Source organism: Phalangium opilio, unplaced genomic scaffold (assembly GCF_054372755.1).
Source record: "Phalangium opilio isolate 3A_F unplaced genomic scaffold, DU_Popi_V2 ptg000360l_1, whole genome shotgun sequence".
NCBI classification, from domain to species: Eukaryota; Metazoa; Arthropoda; class Arachnida; order Opiliones; family Phalangiidae; genus Phalangium; species Phalangium opilio.
This window is the reverse complement of record NW_028324230.1, coordinates 434,066-455,365: the sequence shown is the minus strand read 5'-3', so window position 1 is coordinate 455,365 and position 21,300 is coordinate 434,066. Positions and strand designations below refer to the sequence as shown.

The window sequence follows — 21,300 nt, the reverse complement described above, 5'->3', positions numbered from 1 at the left end:
ACCATTGAGCCACGGAAACTCAGAAATTAAATGATCGGCAGGTATTGTGGAAAAACTTTTGTTACACCTGACGACAATTTATTTTCTAGACTTCCATGGCACAATATTTAGCGCGTTCGACTGTTAACCGAAAGATTGCTAGTTCGAGCCCACCCGGGAACGTTGGTGTGTTTTGGTATAAATGACGTAAAAAGCCAAAGTTTTTCCATAATACCTGACGACCATTTAATTTTTGGGCTTCCGTGGCTCATTGGTTAGCGCGTTCGGCTGTTAACCGAAAGGTTGGTGGCGAGCCCACCCGAGAGCGGAGTTGTGAGGCCTCAGATGTAATATAAAAAGTCAAAGTTTTTCCACAATACCTGCCAATCATTTAATTTCTGAGTTTCCGTGGCTCAATGGTTAGCGCGTTCGGCTGTTAACCGAAAGGTTGGTGGTTCGAGCCCACACGGGAGCGATGTTGTGTTGTCTCAGATGTTACGTAAAAAGTCAAAGTTTTTTATATACCTGACGACAATTTTTTTCTTAACTTCCGTGGCACAATGGTAAGCGCGTTCGACTGTTAACCGAAAGATTGCTAGTTCGAGCCCACCCGGGACAGGTGTTATGGGGTCTCAGATGTGACGTAAAAAGTCAAAGTTTTTCCACAATACCTGACGACCATTTCATTTCTGAGCTTCCTTGGCTCCATGGTTATCGCGTTCGGTGTTAACCAAAAGGTTGTTGGTTCGAGCCCACCCGGGAGCGGTGTTGTGAGGTCTCAGATGTGACGTAAAAAATAAGAGTTTTTCCACAATACCTGACGAACATTTAATTTTTGGGCTTCCGTGGCGCAATGGTTAGAGCGTTCAGCTGTTAACCGAAAGGTTGGTGGTTCGAGCCCACCCGGGAGCGGTGTTGTGGGATCTCAAATGGGACGTAAAAAGTCTAAGTTTCTCCACAATACCTGACGAACTTTTCATTTTTGAGCTTCCTTGGCTCCATGGATAGCGCGTTCGGATGTTAACCAAAAGGTTGGTGGTTCGAGCCCACCCGGGAGCGGTGTTGTGGGATCTCAAATGTAACGTATAAAGCCAAAGTTTTCCCACAATACCTGACGACCATTTAATTTTTGGGCTTCCGTGGCGCAATGGTTAGCGCGTTCGGCTGTTTACCGAAAGGTTGTTGGTTCGAGCCCACCGGGGAGCGGTGTTGTGGGATCTCAAATGTAACGTATAAAGCCAAAGTTTTTCCACAATACCTGACGACCGTTTCATTTCTGAGCTTCCTTGGCTCCATGGTTATCGCGTTCGGATGTTAACCAAAACGTTGTTGGTTCGAGCCCACCCGGGAGCGTTGTTTTGATGTCTCAGACGTGACGTAAAAAATAAGAGTTTTTCCACAATACCTGACGAACATTTAATTTTTGGGCTTCCGTGGCGCAATGGTTAGAGCGTTCAGCTGTTAACCGAAAGGTTGGTGGTTCGAGCCCATCCGAAAGCGGTGTCACAGAATAGTTTTAAAACCAATACTCCTCGAAGGTGAAATAATGGTTCAGTCCAAGGGTTAGCGAAAAACACAAAATTATCATGAACTTTAATGTACAAAATACGGTTACTCCGACCAACACGTCTTTACATCCCAAAAAATATATGGAGAGTGGTCTTTTCTTATTGAAAAAGTACCCAAAAAACTCAAAATGAAATCCCCCTTTTTTCACTCCCAATCTCGCTCGGTATCTTATAATCCCCCGAATCGAGGAATCGTCAACAGAGGGGGCGAACCTCCAAAAATAGGAGCGGTCCATGCCGGTGGTCTTAACCCTTAACCAAGAAAACTTATCCCCTTAGGAATAAGTTCTCCCTATCCATGAATATTGGCATTTTAAAGCTAAGTATCTCAGTTCAATTTACGATTTACGTCACGCTCCCCCCATGAACTTTTAGAAGTTCATCTTTAAATTCAAATTAATCCCTTAATCCCAATACAAGTAAATTCAAACAATCCAATAAAATGATACAGAATAAAACACAACATGCAATACAAATGTATTCTAATTTAAAACTTCTAATTTGTAGAGCAACTGTATAGGGCGTTTCAAAAATGTTCCGTTAGGTAATCTAACCCTACACGATCTTGTAATTCCATCGCGTCCTTTAAATAATTCGGCTATCAGTCCAGTTTTCCACAACATACGCGGGGTACGGTCCTCCTGAACCATCACCAGGTCGTCGATCTGGTATTCTGTCCCCTTTGAAGCTGGCTTCCTCTCGTTACTAGTGCGAAGCTCCAGAAGGTACTCCTTGTTCCATCTTTGCCAGATTCTTTCTAGAAGCGCCTGTTGATACTTTAGGCGATTAGTCAACTCTTTCTTAGTTGACGGGACGACTACGCTGGTCGGGAATATTCTCGACGGTAGTGACGTCAGTCGATCTCCGATTAGAAAATGTCCTGGGGTTAAAGGAGAGGGCTCGTCCTTCTCGTTGTAGGTGAACGTGAGAGGCCTCGAATTCAGAATCGCCTCCACTTCTGCCAGTAGAGTCCTCATCTCCTCCTTGTCCAGTTTGGCTTTACCTAAAACCTTCCTTAGAGCTATCTTTGTTAGCCCCACCATCCTCTCGTACCATCCTCCCCACCACGCTCCTCGTTCAACGATAAACTTCCACGTTATCCTGGCTTCCGAAAAGTAGTTCATAACATCCGGATCTCGGATGGTTTTCCAAATTATCTTTAAGTCTTCGGAGGCTTTCTTAAACGTGAGCGCGTTGTCGCTATAGATCGTTGATGGTATTCCCCGTCGGGCGGCAAACTGCCGAAAAGCCTGGAGAAACCTTTCCGTGGTCAAGCTTGGTACCAATTCTAAATGCGTCGCTCTCGTGACGGCGCATATAAGATTTTTCAGTCGTGGTTTTGCCGGTTTTAGTATGTAGTGGTCCGGCAAAATCCACCCCGGTTATTTCAAACGGTTTGGCTTTTCTAATCCGGTCCGCCGGAAGCGGTGCTTCAATCTGTTTCCCTGGCTTGGCCGATAATCTTCGACAGATTAAACAAGAATTGATTCTTGATTTTATCAATTGGCGTGCTCTGGGGATCCAAAATCTTTCCCTCAGATGCGTCATCGTCATTCCTTGACCTCCGTGCATTGTTTTTAGGTGGCAGGAATCTGCGACTAAACGAGATAGTCTATTTGTCGGGTCCAATATCCCGGGGTGCTTTTCTCTATACGTGAACTCTGACTTTTCTAATCTACCTCCAACGCTCAGTAGTCCATTTTCATCTAGGAACGGGTCTAGTAGATATAGCTTCGATTCTTTCGAAATTTCTTGTTTATTCTTAATTCTTGAGATTTCGTTTCCATAATCTCTTTTCTGTTCTTGTTGGATGACTATCCTCTCGGCTTTGTTTATTTCTTCAGCATCCAAGGGTCCCCCTTTCCACTCCTCTTTTTTCTTTGACACTCTCGCTCTGACGTTTCCAACGAATCTGTGTACCCAGGCCATTACCCGTAGTACTTTCTTTAGAGTGCTGAACCTTTCTAAGTCGAGGAAGGGTTCAGTTTCCTTTCCGCTTATACAGGCTCCTTGGTATGTATCCTTAAACGCCGGTCTAAGTTCTTCATCGCAAGCCTTTGGGTAAATTCCCGGGCTTGGATTCTCTTTAATCCAATCTTTTTCCTCCATTCTTAAAAATGGTGGCCCTTCCCACCATAACTTGAGTGTGAGAAGCTCTTCTGCTTTTCTTCCCCTCGTAGGTAAATCAGCAGGGTTGTTAACCCCTCGACAGTAGTGCCAAGTAGTCGGGTCCGTTAGACTCTGGATTTCGCTTACTCTGTTGCTGACGTAGGGTAAATACTTGTTTGGTGAATGTTTGATCCATCCCAGAGCTATGGTGCTGTCCGTCCACATTGACAATTTGGGATTTTCCCTTGCAAAATCCTTCTCTAGCAAGTATTTTACTAGCCGTGCTCCTAGTAGGGCTGCCGTTAATTCTAGTTTCGGCAGTGTGATCTTCGTGGTCGTGATTTTCTTATCATTTGAACTGGTTTTCTTCAGAGGCGCTACTCGGCTTTTAGCTGCCACTAGAGTAGTTCCGATCTTCCCTTCCGATGTCTTGTACCGTAAATACACCACAGCAGCGTATCCCTTTTCGCTTGCGTCACAAAAGGAAACGAGTTCCTTGTACGGTATGGTAGAACCTTCGCTCCTTTCTTGGAAATAGTGCCTTGGGATTTCGATCTTTCCAAGGTGCGGTACTTCTTGACATCAGTTTTCAAAGATTTTTACCAATTCATCGTCTAATTGATCGTCCCAATCAACACCTCTCTGCCAAAGTTCTTGGAATAGAAATTTTCCTCGAACCGTGAAGGGTGCTAGTAGGCCCAGAGGATCGAATATCCTGGCTACTGCTTGTAAAATGAATCTTTTGGTGCATTTTTTCTCGACCAGAAATTCCAACAGACCTGTCATGTCAAATGCCAAACAATCCTTTTCTGGTTTCCATTTTATGCCTAAAATGGTTGAATCCGGATTTCTGGGGTCTGTTAGTAGGAAATCCTCTGACTTTCCCATATTTTCGTTCCATTTTTCTCTTAGTTCTCTTGAATTTGTTTTCCATTTTCGCAAATTCATTCCCGCTCTGCTCATGACTTCTTTGCATCCTATTGATAAATCAAAAGCTTCTTTTACGTCATCGGCTCCAGACGCTAGATCATCTATGTAAAGTCCCTCTCGAATAGCTTCGCAGATGACATGATTTTCCTTTTGATTCTGATCTAGGTGATGCCTGATCGTCGCGGTTAAAAGGAATGGACTCGAAGTGACTCCAAATGCAAATCGAGTTATCCGATATTCGTCGAAGGGCTGTGAAATATCTTCCGGTGATCCGTCCCTCCACAGAAAACGCAGAGCGTCTCGATCATTAGTATTCAAGGATATTTGCAGAAACGCCTTCGCTATGTCTGCAGTAAACGCTATTCGAGGCTTTCTGAACCTGACCAGAAGGTCCAAAAGCTCTGGATTCATGTTTTACCCAGCGTAGAGACAGTCATTTAATGAGAAGGCTCCTTTGACTTTCGATGACGCGTCAAATACGACTCTGATACGCGTCGTCTCGCTAGTTCTTCTAATCACTTCTCTGTGAGGCAGGTAATAGACTGGGTTTCCCGCGCTCGGATCTTCCACCACTGGTTCTATGATTCCAGATTCCAGCTGCTCTTTAATTACTTGACTGTAATCATGATGTAGAACTGGGTCGGATCGAAACTTCTTAAATAGATTTTGGGTTCTTCGGATCGCCACACTCTTGTTATCTTTCAGAGCCTCCTTGTTATTTTTCCATGGAAGACTCACTCCGTAGCGACCATTCTCAAAGTAAATCGTCTCTTCGAATTTCTTGACAATTTCCTCTTCATTTGTTTTCTCGGTTGCATTCATCCCTTGCTCGCTGATGCCGATTGAATCCAATTCCCAAAACGCCTTTATTTGATTCGATATCTTTTCTTCCATTGTGATTACATTCATGGATACAGCTTGATTTGAGACTACTGCTTCCGTGGCGCAATGGTTAGCGCGTTCGGCTGTTAACCGAAAGGTTGGTGATTCGAGCCCACCCGAAAGCGGTGTTGTGAGGTCTCAGATGTAACGTAAAATGTCATAGTTTTTCCACAATACCTGACGACCATTTAATATTTGGGCTTACGTGGCGCAATGGTTAGTGCGCTCAGCTGTTATTCAAAAGGTTGGTGGTTCGAGCCCCTCCGGGAGCGTTTTGTGGGGTCTCAGATGTGACGTAAAAAGTCGAGGTTTTTCCACAATACCTGACGACCATTTAATACTTGGGCTTCCGTGGCACAATGGTTAGCGCGTTCGGCTGTTAACCGAAAGGTTGGTGGTTCGAGCCCACCCGAAAGCGGTGTTGTGAGGTCTCAGATGTAACGTAAAATGTCATAGTTTTTCCACAATACCTGACGACCATTTAATATTTGGGCTTCCGTGGCGCAATGGTTAGTGCGCTCAGCTGTTATTCAAAAGGTTGGTGGTTCGAGCCCCTCCGGGAGCGTTTTGTGGGGTCTCAGATGTAACGTAAAAAGTCAGAGTTTCTCCACAATACCTGACAACCATTTAATTACTGAGCTTCCGTGGCTCAATGGTTAGCGCGTTCGGCTGTTAACCAATAGGTTGGTGGTTCGAGCCCATCCGGGAGCGGTGTTGTGAGGTCTCAGATGTATCGTAAAATGTCATAGTTTTTCCACAGCACCTGACGACCATTTAAATTTTGGGCTTCCGTGGCGCAATGGTTAGCGCGTTCAGCTGTTATTCAAAAGACTGGTGGTTTGAGCCCTCCCGGGAGCGGTGCTGTGAGGTCTCAGATGTAACGTAAAATGTCAGAGTTTTTCCACAATAACTGACGAACATTTAATTTTTGGGCTTCCGTGGCGCAATGGTTAGCGCGTTCAGCAGTAAAACAATAGGTTGGTGGTTCGAGCCCACCCGGGAGCGGTGTTGTGGGATCTCAAATGTAACGTAAAAAGCCAAAGTTTTTTCACAATACCTGACGACCATTTAATTCTTGGGCTTCCGTTGCGCAATGGTTAGCGCGTTCGGCTGTTGACCGAAAGGTTGGTGGTTCGAGCCCACCTGGGAGAGGTGTTGTAGGGTCTCAGATGTAACGTAAAAAGTCATAACTTATCCACAATACCTAACAACCATTTAATTTCTGAGCTTCTGTGGCTCAATGGTTAGCGCGTTCGGCTGTTAACCAATAGGTTGGTGGTTCGAGCCCATCCGGGAGAAGTGTTGTGACGTCTCAGATGTAACGTAAAATGTCAGAGTTTTTCCACAATACCTGACGAACATTTAATTTTTGGGCTTCCGTGGCTCAATGGTTAGAGCGTTCGGCTGTTAACCAATAGGTTGGTGGTTCGAGCCCTCCCGGGAGCGGTGTTGTGACGTCTCAGATGTAACGTAAAATGTCAGAGTTTTTCCACAATACCTGACGAACATTTAATTTTTGGGCTTCCGTGGCGCAATGGTTAGCGCGTTCAGCTGTTAACCGAAAGGTTGGTGGTTCGAGCCCACCCGGGAGCGGTGTTTTTGGATCTCAAATGTAACGTAAATAGCCAAAGTTTTTCCACAATACCTGACGACCATTTAATTTTTGGGCGTCCGTGGCGAATGGTTAGCGCGTTCGGCTGTTAACCAATAGGTTGGTGGTTCGAGCCCATCCGGGAGAGGTGTTGTGACGTCTCAGATGTAACGTAAAATGTCAGAGTTTTTCCACAATACCTGACGAACATTTAATTTTTGGGCTTCCGTGGCTCAATGGTTAGCGCGTTCGGCTGTTAATCGAAAGGTTGGTGGTTCGAGCCCATCCGGGAGCGGTGTTGTGAGGTCTCAGATGTAGCGTGAAAAGTCAAACTTTTTCGATAATACGTGATAACCATTTATTTTCTGAGCTTCCGTGGCTCAATTGTTAGCGCGTTCGGCTGTTAACCAATAGGTTGGTGGTTCGAGCCCACCCGGGAGCGGTGTTGTGGGATCTCTAATGTAACGTAAAAACCCAAAGTTTTCCCACAATACCAGACGACCATTTAATTTTTGGGCGTCCGTGGCGCAATGGTTAGCGCGTTCGGCTGTTAACCGAAAGGTTGGTGGTTCGAGCCCATCTGGGAGCGGTGTTGTGAGGTCTCAGATGTAACGTAAAAAGTCAGAGTTTTTCCACAATACCTGACGAACTTTTAATTTTTGGGCTTCCGTGGCTCAATGGTTAGCGCGTTCGGCTGTTAACCAGTAAGTTGGTGGTTCGAGCCCACCCGAAACCGGTGTTGTGAGGTCTCAGATGTGGCGTAAAAAGTCAAGGTTTCTCCACAATACCTGACAACCATTTAATTACTGAGCTTCCGTGGTTCAATGGTTGGCGCGTTCGGCTGTTAACCGAAAGGTTGGTGGTTCGAGCCCATCCGGGAGCGGTGTTGTGAGGTCTCAGATGTGACGTAAAAGTCAAGAGTTTTCCACAATACCTGACGACCAATTAATATTTGGGCTTCCGTGGCGCAATGGTTAGTGCGTTCAGCAGTTAACCGAAAGGTGGGTGGTTCGAGCCCACACGGGAGAGGTGTTGTGGGGTCTCAGATGTAGCGTAAAAAGTCAAAACTTTTCCACAATACGGGACAACCATTTAATTCCTGAGCTTCCGTGGCTCAATGGTTAGCGCGTTCGGCTGTTAACCAATAGGTTGGTGGTTCGAGCCCACCCGGGAGCGGTGTTGTGGGGTCTCAGATGTAGCATAAAAATTCAAAACTTTTCCACAATACGTGATAACCATTTAATTTCTGAGCTTCCGTGGCTTAATTGTTAGCGCGTTCGGCTGTTAACCAATAGGTTGGTGGTTCGAGCCCACCCGGGACCGGTGTTGTGGGATCTCAAATGTAACGTAAAAACCAAAGTTTTTCCATAATACCTGACGACCATTGAATTTTTGGGTTTCCGTGGCGCATTGGTTAGCGCGTTCGGCTATGAACCGAAAGGTTGGTGGTTCGTGCCCATCCGGGAGCGGTGTTGTGAGGTCTCAGATGTGACGTAAAAAGTCGAGGTTTTTCCACAATACCTGACGAACATTTAATTTTTGGGCTTCCGTGGCGCAATGGTTAGCGCGCTCAACTGTTATTCAAAAGGTTGGTGGTTCGATCGTACCCGGGAGCGGTGTTGTGATGTCTCAGATGTGACGTAAAAAGTCGAGGTTTTTCCACAATACCTGACGACCATTTAATATTTGGGCTTCCGTGGCGCAATGGTTAGCGCGTTCGGCTGTTAACCGAAAGGTTGGTGGTTCGAGCCCACCCGAAAGCGGTGTTGTGAGGTCTCAGATGTAACGTAAAATGTCATAGTTTTTCCACAATACCTGACGACCATTTAATATTTGGGCTTACGTGGCGCAATGGTTATTGCGCTCAGCTGTTATTCAAAAGGTTGGTGGTTCGAGCCCCTCCGGGAGCGTTTTGTGGGGTCTCAGATGTGACGTAGAAAGTCGAGGTTTTTCCACAATACCAGACGACCATTTAATACTTGGGCTTCCGTGGCGCAATGGTTAGCGCGTTCGGCTGTTAACCGAAAGGTTGGTGGTTCGAGCCCACCCGAAAGCGGTGTTGTGAGGTCTCAGATGTAACGTAAAATGTCATAGTTTTTCCACAATACCTGACGACCATTTAATATTTGGGCTTACGTGGCGCAATGGTTATTGCGCTCAGCTGTTATTCAAAAGGTTGGTGGTTCGAGCCCCTCCGGGAGCGTTTTGTGGGGTCTCAGATGTAACGTAAAAAGTCAGAGTTTCTCCACAATACCTGACAACCATTTAATTACTGAGCTTCCGTGGCTCAATGGTTAGCGCGTTCGGCTGTTAACCAATAGGTTGGTGGTTCGAGCCCATCCGGGAGCGGTGTTGTGAGGTCTCAGATGTAACGTAAAATGTCATAGTTTTTCCACAGCACCTGACGACCATTTAAATTTTGGGCTTCCGTGGCGCAATGGTTAGCGCGTTCAGCTGTTATTCAAAAGACTGGTGGTTTGAGCCCTCCCGGTAGCGGTGCTGTGAAGTCTCAGATGTAACGTAAAATGTCAGAGTTTTTCCACAATAACTGACGAACTTTTAATTTTTGGGCTTCCGTGGCGCAATGGTTAGCGCGTTCAGCAGTAAAACAATAGGTTGGTGGTTCGAGCCCACCCGGGAGCGGTGTTGTGGGATCTCAAATGTAACGTAAAAAGCCAAAGTTTTTTCACAATACCTGACGACCATTTAATTCTTGGGCTTCCGTTGCGCAATGGTTAGCGCGTTCGGCTGTTGACCGAAAGGTTGGTGGTTCGAGCCCACCTGAGAGAGGTGTTGTAGGGTCTCAGATGTAACGTAAAAAGTCATAACTTATCCACAATACCTAACAACCATTTAATTTCTGAGCTTCTGTGGCTCAATGGTTAGCGCGTTCGGCTGTTAACCAAAAGGTTGGTGGTTCGAGCCCATCCGGGAGAAGTGTTGTGACGTCTCAGATGTAACGTAAAATGTCAGAGTTTTTCCACAATACCTGACGAACATTTAATTTTTGGGCTTCCGTGGCTCAAAGGTTAGAGCGTTCGGCTGTTAACCAATAGGTTGGTGGTTCGAGCCCTCCCGGGAGCGGTGTTGTGACGTCTCAGATGTAACGTAAAATGTCAGAGTTTTTCCACGATACCTGACGAGCATTTAATTTTTGGGCTTCCGTGGCGCAATGGTTAGCGCGTTCAGCTGTTAACCGAAAGGTTGGTGGTTCGAGCCCCCCCGGGAGCGGTGTTTTTGGATCTCAAATGTAACGTAAATAGCCAAAGTTTTTCCACAATACCTGACGACCATTTAATTTTTGGGCGTCCGTGGCGAATGGTTAGCGCGTTCGGCTGTTAACCAATAAGTTGGTGGTTCGAGCCCATCCGGGAGAGGTGTTGTGACGTCTCAGATGTAACGTAAAATGTCATAGTTTTTCCACAATACCTGACGACCATTTAATATTTGGGCTTACGTGGCGCAATGGTTATTGCGCTCAGCTGTTATTCAAAAGGTTGGTGGTTCGAGCCCCTCCGGGAGCGTTTTGTGGGGTCTCAGATGTAACGTAAAAAGTCAGAGTTTCTCCACAATACCTGACAACCATTTAATTACTGAGCTTCCGTGGCTCAATGGTTAGCGCGTTCGGCTGTTAACCAATAGGTTGGTGGTTCGAGCCCATCCGGGAGCGGTGTTGTGAGGTCTCAGATGTAACGTAAAATGTCATAGTTTTTCCACAGCACCTGACGACCATTTAAATTTTGGGCTTCCGTGGCGCAATGGTTAGCGCGTTCAGCTGTTATTCTAAAGACTGGTGGTTTGAGCCCTCCCGGTAGCGGTGCTGTGAGGTCTCAGATGTAACGTAAAATGTCAGAGTTTTTCCACAATAACTGACGAACTTTTAATTTTTGGGCTTCCGTGGCGCAATGGTTAGCGCGTTCAGCAGTAAAACAATAGGTTGGTGGTTCGAGCCCACCCGGGAGCGGTGTTGTGGGATCTCAAATGTAACGTAAAAAGCCAAAGTTTTTTCACAATACCTGACGACCATTTAATTCTTGGGCTTCCGTTGCGCAATGGTTAGCGCGTTCGGCTGTTGACCGAAAGGTTGGTGGTTCGAGCCCACCTGGGAGAGGTGTTGTAGGGTCTCAGATGTAACGTAAAAAGTCATAACTTATCCACAATACCTAACAACCATTTAATTTCTGAGCTTCTGTGGCTCAATGGTTAGCGCGTTCGGCTGTTAACCAAAAGGTTGGTGGTTCGAGCCCATCCGGGAGAAGTGTTGTGACGTCTCAGATGTAACGTAAAATGTCAGAGTTTTTCCACAATACCTGACGAACATTTAATTTTTGGGCTTCCGTGGCTCAAAGGTTAGAGCGTTCGGCTGTTAACCAATAGGTTGGTGGTTCGAGCCCTCCCGGGAGCGGTGTTGTGACGTCTCAGATGTAACGTAAAATGTCAGAGTTTTTCCACGATACCTGACGAGCATTTAATTTTTGGGCTTCCGTGGCGCAATGGTTAGCGCGTTCAGCTGTTAACCGAAAGGTTGGTGGTTCGAGCCCCCCCGGGAGCGGTGTTTTTGGATCTCAAATGTAACGTAAATAGCCAAAGTTTTTCCACAATACCTGACGACCATTTAATTTTTGGGCGTCCGTGGCGAATGGTTAGCGCGTTCGGCTGTTAACCAATAAGTTGGTGGTTCGAGCCCATCCGGGAGAGGTGTTGTGACGTCTCAGATGTAACGTAAAATGTCAGAGTTTTTCCACAATACCTGACGAACATTTAATTTTTGGGCTTCCGTGGCTCAATGGTTAGCGCGTTCGGCTGTTAATCGAAAGGTTGGTGGTTCGAACCCATCCGGGAGCGGTGTTGTGAGGTCTCAGATGTAGCGTGAAAAGTCAAACTTTTTCGATAATACGTGATAACCATTTATTTTCTGAGCTTCCGTGGCTCAATTGTTAGCGCGTTCGGCTGTTAACCAATAGGTTGGTGGTTCGAACCCACCCGGGAGCGGTGTTGTGGGATCTCTAATGTAACGTAAATAGCCAAAGTTTTTCCACAATACCTGTCGACCATTTAATTTTTGGGCGTCCGTGGCGCAATGGTTAGCGCGTTCGGCTGTTAACCGAAAGGTTGGAGGTTCGAGCACATCCGGGAGCGGTGTTGTGAGGTCTCAGATGTGAAGTAAAAAGTCAAAGTTTTACCTCAATACCTCACGACCATTTAATATTTGGGCTTCCGTTGCGCTATGGTTAGCGCGTTCGGCTGTTAACCGAAAGGTTGGTGGTTCGAGCCCACCCAGGAGCGGTGTTGTGGGATCTCTAATGTAACGTAAAAACCCAAAGTTTTCCCACAATACCAGACGACCATTTAATTTTTGGGCGTCCGTGGCGCAATGGTTAGCGCGTTCGGCTGTTAACCGAAAGGTTGGTGGTTCGAGCCCATCCGGGAGCGGTGTTGTGACGTCTCAGATGTTACGTAAAATGTCAGAGTTTTTCCACAATACCTGACGAACATTTCATTTCTGGGCTTCCGTGGCGCAATAATTAGCGCGTCCAGCTGTTAATCGAAAGGTTGGTGGTTCGAGCCCACCCGGGAGCGGTGTTTTGGGATCTCAAATGTAACGTAAATAGCCAAAGTTTTTCCACAATACCTGACGACCATTTAATTTTTGGCCGTCCGTGGCGAATGGTTAGCGCGTTCGGCTGTTAACCGAAAGGTTGGTGGTTCGAGCCCATCCGGGAGCGGTGTTGTGAGGTCTCAGATGTAGCGTGAAAAGTCAAACTTTTTCCCTTATACATGATAACCATTTATTTTCTGAGCTTCCGTGGCTCAATGGTTAGCGCGTTCGGCTGTTAACTAACAGGTTGGTGGTTCGAGCCCATCCAAGAGAGGTGTTGTGACGTCTCAGATGTAACGTAAAATGTCAGAGTTTTTCCACAATACCTGACGAACATTTAATTTTTGGGCTTCCGTGGCTCAATGGTTAGCGCGTTCGGCTGTTAATCGAAAGGTTGGTGGTTCGAGCCCATCCGGGAGCGGTGTTGTGAGGTCTCAGATGTAGCGTGAAAAGTCAAACTTTTTCCATAATACGTGATAACCATTTATTTTCTGAGCTTCCGTGGCTCAATTGTTAGCGCGTTCGGCTGTTAACCAATAGGTTGGTGGTTCGAGCCCACCCGGGAGCGGTGTTTTGGGATCTCAAATGTAACGTAAATAGCCAAAGTTTTTCCACAATACCTGTCGACCATTTAATTTTTGGGCGTCCGTGGCGCAATGGTTAGCGCGTTCGGCTGTTAACCGAAAGGTTGGAGGTTCGAGCACATCCGGGAGCGGTGTTGTGAGGTCTCAGATGTGAAGTAAAAAGTCAAAGTTTTACCTCAATACCTGACGACCATTTAATATTTGGGCTTCCGTTGCGCTATGGTTAGCGCGTTCGGCTGTTAACCGAAAGGTTGGTGGTTCGAGCCCACCCAGGAGCGGTGTTGTGGGATCTCTAATGTAACGTAAAAACCCAAAGTTTTCCCACAATACCAGACGACCATTTAATTTTTGGGCGTCCGTGGCGCAATGGTTAGCGCGTTCGGCTGTTAACCGAAAGGTTGGTGGTTCGAGCCCATCCGGGAGCGGTGTTGTGACGTCTCAGATGTTACGTAAAATGTCAGAGTTTTTCCACAATACCTGACGAACATTTCATTTCTGGGCTTCCGTGGCGCAATAATTAGCGCGTCCAGCTGTTAATCGAAAGGTTGGTGGTTCGAGCCCACCCGGGAGCGGTGTTTTGGGATCTCAAATGTAACGTAAATAGCCAAAGTTTTTCCACAATACCTGACGACCATTTAATTTTTGGCCGTCCGTGGCGAATGGTTAGCGCGTTCGGCTGTTAACCGAAAGGTTGGTGGTTCGAGCCCATCCGGGAGCGGTGTTGTGAGGTCTCAGATGTAGCGTGAAAAGTCAAACTTTTTCCCTTATACATGATAACCATTTATTTTCTGAGCTTCCGTGGTTCAATGGTTAGCGCGTTCGACTGTTAACTAACAGGTTGCTGGTTCGAGCCCATCCGGGAGATGTGTTGTGACGTCTCAGATGTAACGTAAAATGTCAGAGTTTTTCCACAATACCTGACGAACATTTAATTTTTGGACTTCCGTGGCTCAATGGTTAGCGCGTTCGGCTGTTAATCGAAAGGTTGGTGGTTCGAGCCCATCCGGGAGCGGTGTTGTGAGGTCTCAGATGTAGCGTGAAAAGTCAAACTTTTTCCATAATACGTGATAACCATTTATTTTCTGAGCTTCCGTGGCTGAATTGTTAGCGCGTTCGGCTGTTAACCAATAGGTTGGTGGTTCGAGCCCACCCGGGAGCGGTGTTTTGGGATCTCAAATGTAACGTAAATAGCCAAAGTTTTTCCACAATACCTGTCGACCATTTAATTTTTGGGCGTCCGTGGCGCAATGGTTAGCGCGTTCGGCTGTTAACCGAAAGGTTGGAGGTTCGAGCCCATCCGGGAGCGGTGTTGTGAGGTCTCAGATGTGAAGTAAAAAGTCAAAGTTTTACCTCAATACCTGACGACCATTTAATATTTGGGCTTCCGTTGCGCTATGGTTAGCGCGTTCGGCTGTTAACCGAAAGGTTGGTGGTTCGAGCCCACCCGGGAGCGGTGTTGTGGGATCTCTAATGTAACGTAAAAACCCAAAGTTTTCCCACAATACCAGACGACCATTTAATTTTTGGGCGTCCGTGGCGCAATGGTTAGCGCGTTCGGCTGTTAACCAAAAGGTTGGTGGTTCGAGCCCATCCGGGAGCGGTGTTGTGACGTATCAGATGTTACGTAAAATGTCAGAGTTTTTCCACAATACCTGACGAACATTTCATTTCTGGGCTTCCGTGGCGCAATAATTAGCGCGTCCAGCTGTTAATCGAAAGGTTGGTGGTTCGAGCCCACCCGGGAGCGGTGTTTTGGGATCTCAAATGTAACGTAAATAGCCAAAGTTTTTCCACAATACCAGACGACCATTTAATTTTTGGGCGTCCGTGGCGCAATGGTTAGCGCGTTCGGCTGTTAACCGAAGGGTTGGTGGTTCGAGCCCATCCGGGAGCGGTGTTGTGACGTCTCAGATGTTACGTAAAATGTCAGAGTTTTTCCACAATACTTGACGAACATTTCATTTCTGGGCTTCCGTGGCGCAATAATTAGCGCGTCCAGCTGTAAATCGAAAGGTTGGTGGTTCGAGCCCATCCGGGAGCGGTGTTGTGAGGTCTCAGATGTAGCGTGAAAAGTCAAACTTTTTCCGTAATACATGATAACCATTTATTTTCTGAGCTTCCGTGGCTCAATGTTCGGCTGTTAACTAATAGGTTGGTGGTTCGAGCCCATCCGGGAGAAGTGTTGTGACGTCTCTAGTTTTTGGGCTTCCGTGGCGCAATGGTTAGCGCGTTCGGCTGTTAACCAATAGGTTGGTGGTTCGAGCCCACCCGGGAGCGGTGATGTGGGATCTTAAATGTAACGTAGAAAGCCAAAGTTTTTCCACAATATCTGACGACCATTTATTTTTTGGGATTCCTAGGCGCAATGGTTAGCGCGTTCGGCTGTTAACCGAAAGGTTGGTGGTTCGAGCCCAACCGGGAGAGGTGTAGTAGGGTCTCAGATGTAACGTAATAAGTCATAACTTATCCACAATACCTGACAACCATTCAATTTCTGAGCTTCCGTGGCTCAATGGTTAGCGCGTTCGGCTGTTAACCAATAGGTTGGTGGTTCGAGCCCATCCGGGAGCGGTGTTGTGACGTCTCAGATGTTACGTAAAATGTCAGAGTTTTTCCACAATACCTGACGAACATTTCATTTCTGGGCTTCCGTGGCGCAATAATTAGCGCGTCCAGCTGTTAATCGAAAGGTTGGTGGTTCGAGCCCACCCGGGAGCGGTGTTTTGGGATCTCAAATGTAACGTAAATAGCCAAAGTTTTTCCACAATACCAGACGACCATTTAATTTTTGGGCGTCCGTGGCGCAATGGTTAGCGCGTTCGGCTGTTAACCGAAGGGTTGGTGGTTCGAGCCCATCCGGGAGCGGTGTTGTGACGTCTCAGATGTTACGTAAAATGTCAGAGTTTTTCCACAATACTTGACGAACATTTCATTTCTGGGCTTCCGTGGCGCAATAATTAGCGCGTCCAGCTGTAAATCGAAAGGTTGGTGGTTCGAGCCCATCCGGGAGCGGTGTTGTGAGGTCTCAGATGTAGCGTGAAAAGTCAAACTTTTTCCGTAATACATGATAACCATTTATTTTCTGAGCTTCCGTGGCTCAATGTTCGGCTGTTAACTAATAGGTTGGTGGTTCGAGCCCATCCGGGAGAAGTGTTGTGACGTCTCTAGTTTTTGGGCTTCCGTGGCGCAATGGTTAGCGCGTTCGGCTGTTAACCAATAGGTTGGTGGTTCGAGCCCACCCGGGAGCGGTGATGTGGGATCTTAAATGTAACGTAGAAAGCCAAAGTTTTTCCACAATATCTGACGACCATTTATTTTTTGGGATTCCTAGGCGCAATGGTTAGCGCGTTCGGCTGTTAACCGAAAGGTTGGTGGTTCGAGCCCAACCGGGAGAGGTGTAGTAGGGTCTCAGATGTAACGTAATAAGTCATAACTTATCCACAATACCTGACAACCATTCAATTTCTGAGCTTCCGTGGCTCAATGGTTAGCGCGTTCGGCTGTTAACCAATAGGTTGGTGGTTCGAGCCCATCCGGGAGCGGTGTTGTGACGTCTCAGATGTTACGTAAAATGTCAGAGTTTTTCCACAATACCTGACGAACATTTCATTTCTGGGCTTCCGTGGCGCAATAATTAGCGCGTCCAGCTGTTAATCGAAAGGTTGGTGGTTCGAGCCCACCCGGGAGCGGTGTTTTGGGATCTCAAATGTAACGTAAATAGCCAAAGTTTTTCCACAATACCTGACGACCATTTAATTTTTGGCCGTCCGTGGCGAATGGTTAGCGCGTTCGGCTGTTAACCGAAAGGTTGGTGGTTCGAGCCCATCCGGGAGCGGTGTTGTGAGGTCTCAGATGTAGCGTGAAAAGTCAAACTTTTTCCCTTATACATGATAACCATTTATTTTCTGAGCTTCCGTGGCTCAATGGTTAGCGCGTTCGGCTGTTAACTAACAGGTTGGTGGTTCGAGCCCATCCGGGAGAGGTGTTGTGACGTCTCAGATGTAACGTAAAATGTCAGAGTTTTTCCACAATACCTGACGAACATTTAATTTTTGGGCTTCCGTGGCTCAATGGTTAGCGCGTTCGGCTGTTAATCGAAAGGTTGGTGGTTCGAGCCCATCCGGGAGCGGTGTTGTGAGGTCTCAGATGTAGCGTGAAAAGTCAAACTTTTTCCATAATACGTGATAACCATTTATTTTCTGAGCTTCCGTGGCTGAATTGTTAGCGCGTTCGGCTGTTAACCAATAGGTTGGTGGTTCGAGCCCACCCGAAAGCGGTGTTGTGAGGTCTCAGATGTAACGTAAAATGTCATAGTTTTTCCACAATAACTGACGAACATTTAATTTCTGAACTTCCGTGGCTCAATGGTTAGCGCGTTCGGCTGTTAACCAATAGGTTGGTGGTTCGAGCCCATCTGGGAGCGGTGTTGTGAGGTCTCAGATGTAACGTAAAAAGTCAAACGTTTTCCACAATAACTGACGAACCGAAAGTTTGGTGGTTCGAGCCCATCTTGGAGCGTTTTGTGGTGTCTCAGATGTAACGTGAAAAGTCAAGGTTTCTCCACAATACCTGACGAACATTTAATTTTTGGGCTTCCGTGGCTCAATGGTTAGCGCGTTCGGCTGTTAACCAGTAAGTTGGTGGTTCGAGCCCACCCGAAACCGGTGTTGTGAGGTCTCAGATGTGGCGTAAAAAGTCAAGGTTTCTCCACAATACCTGACAACCATTTAATTACTGAGCTTCCGTGGCTCAATGGTTGGCGCGTTCGGCTGTTAACCGAAAGGTTGGTGGTTCGAGCCCACCCGAAACCGGTGTTGTGAGGTCTCAGATGTGGCGTAAAAAGTCAAGGTTTCTCCACAATACCTGACAACCATTTAATTACTGAGCTTCCGTGGCTCAATGGTTGGCGCGTTCGGCTGTTAACCGAAAGGTTGGTGGTTCGAGCCCATCCGGGAGCGGTGTTGTGAGGTCTCAGATGTGACGTAAAAGTCAAGAGTTTTCCACAATACCTGACGACCAATTAATATTTGGGCTTCCGTGGCGCAATGGTTAGTGCGTTCAGCAGTTAACCGAAAGGTGGGTGGTTCGAGCCCACCCGGGAGAGGTGTTGTGGGGTCTCAGATGTAGCGTAAAAAGTCAAAACTTTTCCACAATACGGGACAACCATTTAATTCCTGAGCTTCCGTGGCTCAATGGTTAGCGCGTTCGGCTGTTAACCAATAGGTTGGTGGTTCGAGCCCACCCGGGAGCGGTGTTGTGGGGTCTCAGATGTAGCATAAAAATTCAAAACTTTTCCACAATACGTGATAACCATTTAATTTCTGAGCTTCCCTGGCTTAATTGTTAGCGCGTTCGGCTGTTAACCAATAGGTTGGTGGTTCGAGCCCACCCGGGACCGGTGTTGTGGGATCTCAAATGTAACGTAAAAACCAAAGTTTTTCCACAATACCTGACGAACATTGAATTTTTGGGTTTCCGTGGCGCATTGGTTAGCGCGTTCGGCTATGAACCGAAAGGTTGGTGGTTCGTGCCCATCCGGGAGCGGTGTTGTGAGGTCTCAGATGTGACGTAAAAAGTCGAGGTTTTTCCACAATACCTAACGAACATTTAATTTTTGGGCTTCCGTGGCGCAATGGTTAGCGCGCTCAACTGTTATTCAAAAGGTTGGTGGTTCGAGCGTACCCGGGAGCGGTGTTGTGATGTCTCAGATGTGACGTAAAAAGTCGAGGTTTTTCCACAATACCTGACGACCATTTAATATATGGGCTTCCGTGGCGCAATGGTTAGCGCGTTCGGCTGTTAACCGAAAGGTTGGTGGTTCGAGCCCACCCGAAAGCGGTGTTGTGAGGTCTCAGATGTAACGTAAAATGTCATAGTTTTTCCACAATACCTGACGACCATTTAATATTTGGGCTTACGTGGCGCAATGGTTAGTGCGCTCAGCTGTTATTCAAAAGGTTGGTGGTTCGAGCTCCTCCGGGAGCGTTTTGTGGGGTCTCAGATGTGACGTAAAAAGTCGAGGTTTTTCCACAATACCTGACGACCATTTAATATTTGGGCTTCCGTGGCGCAATGGTTAGCGCGTTCGGCTGTTAATCGAAAGGTTGGTGGTTCGAGCCCACCCGAAAGCGGTGTTGTGAGGTCTCAGATGTAACGTAAAATGTCATAGTTTTTCCACAATACCTGACGACCATTTAATATTTGGGCTTACGTGGCGCAATGGTTAGTGCGCTCAGCTGTTATTCAAAAGGTTGGTGGTTCGAGCCCCTCCGGGAGCGTTTTGTGGGGTCTCAGATGTAACGTAAAAAGTCAGAGTTTCTCCACAATACCTGACAACCATTTAATTACTGAGCTTCCGTGGCTCAATGGTTAGCGCGTTCGGCTGTTAACCAATAGGTTGGTGGTTCGAGCCCATCCGGGAGCGGTGTTGTGAGGTCTCAGATGTAACGTAAAATGTCATAGTTTTTCCACAGCACCTGACGACCATTTAAATTTTGGGCTTCTGTGGCGCAATGGTTAGCGCGTTCAGCTATTATTCAAAAGACTGGTGGTTTGAGCCCTCCCGGGAGCGGTGCTGTGAGGTCTCAGATGTAACGTAAAATGTCAGAGTTTTTCCACAATAACTGACGAACATTTAATTTTTGGGCTTCCGTGGCGCAATGGTTAGCGCGTTCAGCAGTAAAACAATAGGTTGGTGGTTCGAGCCCACCCGGGAGCGGTGTTGTGGGATCTCAAATGTAACGTAAAAAGCCAAAGTTTTTTCACAATACCTGACGACCATTTAATTCTTGGGCTTCCGTTGCGCAATGGTTAGCGCGCTCAACTGTTATTCAAAAGGTTGGTGGTTCGAGCGTACCCGGGAGCGGTGTTGTGATGTCTCAGATGTGACGTAAAAAGTCGCGGTTATTCCACAATACCTGACGACCATTTAATATTTGGGCTTCCGTGGCGCAATGGTTAGCGCGTTCGGCTGTTAACCGAAAGGTTGGTGGTTCGAGCCCACCCGAAAGCGGTGTTGTGAGGTCTCAGATGTAACGTAAAATGTCATAGTTTTCCACAATAACTGACGAACATTTAATTTCTGAACTTCCGTGGCTCAATGGTTAGCGCGTTCGGCTGTTAACCAATAGGTTGGTGGTTCGAGCCCATCTGGGAGCGGTGTTGTGAGGTCTCAGATGTAACTTAAAAAGTCAAACGTTTTCCACAATAACTGACGAACCGAAAGTTTGGTGGTTCAAGCCCATCCGGGAGCGTTTTGTGGTGTCTCAGATGTAACGTGAAAAGTCAGAGTTTTTCCACAATACCTGACGAACATTTAATTTTTGGAATTCCGTGGCTCAATGGTTAGCGCGTTCGGCTGTTAACCAGTAAGTTGGTGGTTCGAGCCCACCCGAAACCGGTGTTGTGAGGTCTCAGATGTAGCATAAAAATTCAAAACTTTTCCACAATACGTGATAACCATTTAATTTCTGAGCTTCCGTGGCTTAATTGTTAGCGCGTTCGGCTGTTAACCAATAGGTTGGTGGTTCGAGCCCACCCGGGACCGGTGTTGTGGGATCTCAAATGTAACGTAAAAACCAAAGTTTTTCCACAATACCTGACGACCATTGAATTTTTGGGTTTCCGTGGCGCATTGGTTAGCGCGTTCGGCTATGAACCGAAAGGTTGGTGGTTCGTGCCCATCCGGGAGCGTTTTGTGGTGTCTCAGATGTAACGTGAAAAGTCAGAGTTTTTCCACAATACCTGACGAACATTTAATTTTTGGGCTTCCGTGGCTCAATGGTTAGCGCGTTCGGCTGTTAACCAGTAAGTTGGTGGTTTGAGCCCACCCGAAACCGGTGTTGTGAGGTCTCAGATGTGGCGTAAAAAGTCAAGGTTTCTCCACAATACCTGACAACCATTTAATTACTGAGCTTCCGTGGCTCAATGGTTGGCGCGTTCGGCTGTTAACCGAAAGGTTGGTGGTTCGAGCCCATCCGGGAGCGGTGTTGTGAGGTCTCAGATGTGACGTAAAAGTCAAGAGTTTTCCACAATACCTGACGACCAATTAATATTTGG

General features: G+C 46.9%; 3 protein-coding genes and 3 non-coding genes across 6 annotated transcripts; 3 read left to right on the top strand and 3 right to left on the bottom strand.

Annotated features, from left to right (window-relative positions):
- Positions 1-2,029: 2,029 nt before the first annotated feature.
- Positions 2,030-2,671, bottom strand: LOC149597381 (uncharacterized). Its single transcript, XM_089860909.1, has one exon. It carries the CDS (start codon positions 2,669-2,671, stop codon positions 2,030-2,032), a length of 642 nt encoding a protein of 213 aa, XP_089717035.1.
- A 76-nt stretch (positions 2,672-2,747) lies between these two features.
- Positions 2,748-4,997, bottom strand: LOC149597380 (uncharacterized). Its single transcript, XM_089860908.1, has 2 exons — positions 4,260-4,997; positions 2,748-4,211 (listed from the first exon to the last, which is right to left on the bottom strand). The coding sequence occupies exons 1-2, from the start codon at positions 4,995-4,997 to the stop codon at positions 2,748-2,750; spliced, it is 2,202 nt and encodes a 733-aa protein (XP_089717034.1).
- A 3-nt stretch (positions 4,998-5,000) lies between these two features.
- LOC149597379 (uncharacterized) lies at positions 5,001-5,480 on the bottom strand. The gene has a single exon (XM_089860907.1). The coding sequence runs from the start codon at positions 5,478-5,480 to the stop codon at positions 5,001-5,003; it is 480 nt and encodes a 159-aa protein (XP_089717033.1).
- Positions 5,481-8,455: 2,975 nt separating this feature from the next.
- TRNAH-AUG (transfer RNA histidin (anticodon AUG)) lies at positions 8,456-8,528 on the top strand. The gene has a single exon. It is a non-coding gene; the product is annotated as a tRNA-His (tRNA).
- A 10,185-nt stretch (positions 8,529-18,713) lies between these two features.
- Positions 18,714-18,786, top strand: TRNAH-AUG (transfer RNA histidin (anticodon AUG)). The gene has a single exon. It is a non-coding gene; the product is annotated as a tRNA-His (tRNA).
- A 2,075-nt stretch (positions 18,787-20,861) lies between these two features.
- TRNAH-AUG (transfer RNA histidin (anticodon AUG)) lies at positions 20,862-20,934 on the top strand. The gene has a single exon. It is a non-coding gene; the product is annotated as a tRNA-His (tRNA).
- Positions 20,935-21,300: the final 366 nt, after the last annotated feature.